The sequence below is a fragment of the Myotis davidii genome, unplaced genomic scaffold (genome assembly GCF_000327345.1).
Source record: "Myotis davidii unplaced genomic scaffold, ASM32734v1 scaffold796, whole genome shotgun sequence".
Taxonomy (NCBI): domain Eukaryota; kingdom Metazoa; phylum Chordata; class Mammalia; order Chiroptera; family Vespertilionidae; genus Myotis; species Myotis davidii.
Genome location: NW_006287809.1, coordinates 648,061 through 653,603, shown reverse-complemented (window position 1 = coordinate 653,603; position 5,543 = coordinate 648,061). Strand labels below are relative to the sequence as shown.

At 55.8% G+C, this 5,543-nt stretch overlaps 1 protein-coding gene across 1 annotated transcript in view; it reads left to right on the top strand.

Moving 5' to 3' along the window:
- The window catches only part of CBLC (Cbl proto-oncogene C, E3 ubiquitin protein ligase), a 41,008-nt gene extending 37,107 nt beyond the window's left edge, over positions 1-3,901 (top strand). Inside the window, exons 9-13 of the mRNA XM_015561207.1 lie at positions 9-92; positions 359-511; positions 3,402-3,523; positions 3,640-3,714; positions 3,817-3,901. Coding sequence (XP_015416693.1) covers positions 9-92; positions 359-511; positions 3,402-3,523; positions 3,640-3,649 — 369 coding nt within the window. The 3' untranslated portion in view covers positions 3,650-3,714; positions 3,817-3,901. The remainder of the gene's footprint in view (positions 1-8; positions 93-358; positions 512-3,401; positions 3,524-3,639; positions 3,715-3,816) is intronic.
- The last annotated feature ends 1,642 nt before the right edge of the window (positions 3,902-5,543 follow it).

Genomic DNA, 5,543 nt, shown 5'->3' with positions numbered 1-5,543 from the left:
AATCCCAAGGGAGGCCAGCGGAAGCCAGGGCCACTGCTGAGGACTCAGGGAGCAGCGATGGCCAGGAAAACAGCGAGGACGAGCTGGGGCAGGTGAGCAGGGCCAGGCGGGAGCCGGAACTAAAATTCCGGGGCCCGGGGGACAAGGGGGCTGGGCGGCCAGACTCATGGGTCTGAGGGAGGAGGGGCCGGGGACAGGATTCTGGAGTCCTAGGGGCCTGTTCCCCTGGGACCATGGCTCCTCCAGTCGGAACCCTCCTGAGGGTTAGGACTCTGCCTCATTCTCCATTCTGCAATGTCTGGAACAGGCCTGGTGCTGGGACGCCAGGCAGGAAGACATAACCCCCTGTCTCCCCTAGGTGGTCCCCTCGGCGCCCCCACTGCCCCCTCGTCTGGACCTGCCCCCTCACCTGGACCGGCCCCCTCGCCCGGATCTGCCCCCTCGCCTGGATCTGCCCCCTCGCCCGGATCTGCCTCCTGAGCATCCCAGAAGTACAGGCCAGCTGAAGGTGGTGAGTGAGGCACTGGTCGGAGGTGGGCAGCTGGGGTCTCCTTCAGCCACAGGGTCCCTAGTCCAGCCAGGCCCGCGGGGGTGCCAGGCACTCACTCTCGGCCCCCGTTGACAAGGTGCTGTGTAATTTGGCGTCCATCCCTCCAAGGCCTCTTCTCCGGCTTCCTGGCTCTCCTTCCAGCATCCGGGCAGGTCCTGCCCCAGGGCCTTTGCACAAGTGGTTCCTTCTGCCTGGATCTCCTGTATCCAGGCTCACTTTCTCATCCTCTCCTTCTGTGCCCACCCTATTGACCACAGAGCCCCAGTCCTGCCAAGCCCCTGCCCGCTGTGTTCTCATACTTCTCATCACCTGGCAGAGGGGGCAGTTTCTGTTGTTGTCGGTAACCATCAGCGGGTTATCACTCTCCTGAAGATGAGGACTTTGCCTTATTCTCCTGACACTGCCCGAGACTAGAACAGTGCCTGACACATAATAGGTGCTCAATAAATAGATGTCGAGCCCGACTGGTGTGGCGCAGTGGTTGAGCGTCAACCTATGAACCAGGCATTCCCAGTCAGAGCACAAGCCCAGGTGGCAGGCTTGATCCCTCGTAGGGGGCGTGCAGGAGGCAGCCGATCAGTGATTCTTATCATTGATGTTCCCTCTTCTCTCACCCTCTCCCTTCCTCTCTGAAATCAATAGAAATATCTTTAATAAATAAATCAGTAGATGTTGAATGAGCAAGTGGAACCGAGGCTTCCCAACAGCCCTATGCCATCCAGAATGTTCCTCTCCTCGCTCTTCAGAGGAACAGAGCCCAGAAAGGCGGCTGCGGCTGCCCAAACCCACACGGCCCAGAAGAGGAAAAGCCAGTGTCGGGGCCTTAAAATCACCCGCTTATCTTCCAAGGGAGCCCAGCCTGGCTTCCTTCTCCCCCAACCCTGCACCTCCCACCCCAGGGTTTTCCGAGACCCCGGCCCACTGGAGAGGGGCAGGTCTCTGAGAGCATCTCAGGCCGAGTACACACAGATTCGATCGATACCGGCTGACTTCAAACAAACAACTCAGGAAGTCCGGGAACATTATTCTACCACAGCAAACAAGAGAGCCAGCAGGAAGGGGAGGGGGGGCGGGGGGAGTGTGACCAGCCAGGGAAGCTAAAAACAGATCCCAACCTGCAGCCAAAAGCAAATGGAAACATTAGGAGCCACTCAGCCGGCTCCCCGAGGACAATGAGGGGGACAGAGCCAGAACGGCAGGCTGAGGGGTCCTGCTGGCCACGTGGGCACCCCTTTGCCTAAGCCCTAGGCTGTGCCCTCTGCCCGGCATGCCCTTTCCCCTTCTCCCCAAGCCCTGCCTGATTCCGAGGGCAGGCAACTCCTACTCCTCCATTCTTCAAACCACGGCAGGCCAGGCGGCCCCGGCTTCCCAGCAAGGTGACGGTCATAGTGCGAACAGTTCATGTGGGACTCCCTTTTCCCGAACAGTGACTGGCACTGCTTTGTGAAAAAATATTTCTAGTTAGAGTTGGCATTGCAACATAGTGGTTCAAGTCTAGTAACCATCTGTCACTGTGCAAAGTTATTATTACACTATTATTATTTTTTAAATATATTTTTATTGATTTCAGAGAGGAAGGGATAGAGAGAGATAGAAACATCAGTGATAAGAGAGAATCATTGATCGGCCGCCTCCTGCATGCCCCACTCTGGGGATCAAGCCGGCAACCCAGGCATGTGCCCCGACCGGGTTAGTTGAACCGTGACCTCCTGGTTCACAGGTCGACGCTCAGCCGCTGAGCCACACCAGCCCGGCACGGTATTATTGACTCTATTCCTTGAGGGGCACCTGGCACTGCTGTTTAATGTATTCACTTAATTGTCCTGGAAACGCAATGAGATGGGTACTGTTATGATCCCTATTGTGCAGGGGAACACTGACGCTCAGAGGGCTCAAGGTCACCCCACTCGAAGGTGACGGTCAGGACTGAAACCAAGGCCCCTGACTCTAGATTCCAGAGCCCATCCTCTTCTGTGAGCCTCAGTTCCCTTGTCTGTAAAATGGGTGTGATGCCAGTTCCCGCCTGTGGGGCTGCTGCGGGCCCTGGAGCTGTGTTAACCCTTTGTACACCATAAGCATCTATCGATGCTTTAAAATCTTTTTGTGTGTGTGAGAATTTTCAACTGAAAATATTCAAGAGCACCCAAATGGTGAGTAATATTTATTTATTTTTATTGATTTCAGAGAGGCAGGGACAGGGAGAGAGAGAGAAACATCAATGATGAGAGAGTCTCATTGATCAGCTGCCTCCTGCACACCCCCCACTGGGGATTGAGCCCGTAACCCGGGCATGTGCCCTTGACAGAAATCAAACCCGGGGACACTTCAGTCCGCAGGCTGACGCTCTATCCACCAGCCAGGGCATAATATATTTATTTTTATAATATTCAGATTCTAAAAAAAAAAAAAAAAGTAAAAAAAAAAAAAAAAAAAAAAAAAAAGGAATCAAGAAAGCTCAAAAGGCCCTCCGCGGTTTGGCTCAGTGGATAGAGCATCGACCTGCGGACTCAAGGGTCCCAGGTTCGATTCCAGTCAAGGGCAGTTACCTGGGTTGCAGGCTCAATCCCCCGCCACAGTTTGAATGGATGGATGATGGATGGGTGTGTGGGTGGGTGGGTGGATGGGTAGGTGGATGTGTGTGTTTGGGGGCGGGGGGGAGGTAGATGGATGGACAAACAAATTAAAACTTCTTCCTACTCGAGCCAGAGGTCTTAGGGGGAAAACAGCATGTTCTGGGAACAGACCTATCCCCACCCCCAGCTCCCCTCCACCACTGTTACCCGGTCCGGGCCTGTGACATGAAGTACAGCGGCAGCTCAGCTGTAAAATGTCTTCATCTCCTTCCCTCCAGGGGCCTCCGGCCTTCCCCAAACTTCGGGCCCCTCTTATTTTGCCAAAAATTAGGACCTCGGCCTCAGCCTCAGCCCCATGGGACATCACCTCCAGGCCCCGGGCCAGGGAGGGGGCTGCAAAGTAAGTGAAGAGCGTAGCCGGGGTCCCCAACTCCTGGGTCTGAGGGAAGAGGGCGTGGGAGCGGGAGGGAAATGGTTCTAAAAATTCAACAGCCCCCCTCAAACTCCCCATTACAGAAACTCTTAAAGGGAAGGTCACCCCTCCAGCTGTTCCTGTGGGGCCCATGATCGCTGCCCAGGCCTGGAGGCCAGGTGAGTCCCCCACCCTGCCCCGTGCCCTCCCATGGCCCTCCCACCCCACCCCACCGGGATATGATATTATTTATCTAAGTCACCTCTCTCTCCGCCTCACAGGGCACAAGATCTGCTGCTAAAGGGGCCCCAGTGGCTTCCCAGCTGGAGGGGTTTATGAAGCGGAAATAAACTGCTACTGCCCAGCCTGGTCTGTCCTCCGGTGTGTGGAGAGCGTGCAGCGGCCACTAGGGGGCAGCTTGGCATCGGAAACCCGTGGGCCCTGAGCCCTGAGCCCTGAGCCCCACCTGGTTAACCCAGGGCTCTGAGATCAGAAAGCCCCAAATGGGGGACCCAGCTCCTCCTCCCCGCTGGCCAGGAGTCCAGGCTCCCAGCCCCTCCTCCCTCAGACCCAGGAATCTGCACCTCCCTAGCCTCCTCCCTCAGACCCAGGAATTCAAACTCCCAAGTTCTCAGAGAGAGAGAGAGCCTACCTCCTTTCCCCATCATGGCAAAAAATCCCCAAAGTCAGACCCAGGCACCCAAGTTCTAAGTCCCTTCATCAAAAAGAGCACACATTCCCCTTAGAGCTATGTCCCCAGTCTTGCCATATCTGTTCTCATCTCTCTCTCTCTCTCTCTCTATTTTGTTTTGTTAATCCTCACCTAAGGATATTTTTCGCGTTGCTTTTTAGATAGAGGGAGACAGAGAGAGAAGCGTCCATGTGTCATCAAATAATTGTCTCCCGCATGTCCCCCAAGATCAAGCCTGCAACCAAGGCATGTGCCCTTGACTGGGATCGAACCCAGGACCCTTCAGTCCGAGGGCCGACGGTCTGTCCAATGAACCAAACAGGCTAGGGCTCATCCCTCTCTCTTTATTCCTCTCTGGGAGCCTTCTCCCAGAGTAACAGTGACTTCTGGTCCAAATCAAGCTGAACAAGTTTAAGGCAGGCCCCTACCCTGTGCCCAGCCCTGGTTGGACAACGCTGAGCATGAAGCAGTAATCACTGCCCCCTGGGCTTACAATCCAGTGGGAGAGACAGACCCATCCCCGACAGTGGTGATCCAGAGTGGGCAGGGCTAGGATGGGGGAGCCCAGCGTGGGCAGCTGACCCAGCCTTGGAGGTCAAGGAGGGCTTCCAGGAGGGAGGGATGTCCAAGCCGAAACTGAAGGGATGAGCAGAAGGTATTCCAGCGTAAATGGAGCTGGAACGGTGCACCACAGATTTCGTTTCAAAGCAACAGAAGCCGCCTCTGGGGCAGAAAGGAAATTGATGGAGAGGAGTTGAGATCGATCGCTCACAGAATCCTGGAAGTGATTAGAGAACCAGAATTGGAAAGTGAGCAGCAACACCGGCCGCTGGCCTCAAACCGTAGCCACAGTCACGCCACAAAACCGGTCTGATGAGGATATACTGGTGACCACTGGACACTTGTCACTTCACCTCTGCTGCCCCAGAAGCAGGCTGTGTCTGCTAGCTGTTGCGCAGAACAAATGACACTGAAATTTACTGGCAAACAATAACCATTCTTATCTCTCACTAGAGGCCCGGTGCACAAAAATCTGTGCACTTGGGGGGTCCCTCAGCCCGGCCTGTGCCCTCTCGCAGTCTGGGAACCCTCAGGGGGTGTCCACCTGCTGGCTTAGGCCTGCTCTCTGGGGATCGGGCCTAAGCTGGCAGTCAGACATCCCTCTGGCAGCCCTGGAGCCCTTGGGGGATGTCCACTTGCCAGTAGGGAGCAGGCCTAAGCTGCAGTCGGACATCCTTAGCGCTGCTGAGGAAGCAGGAGAGGCTCCCGTCACCGCCACTGTGCTGGCAGCCGTCAGCCTGGCTTGTGGCTGAGGAG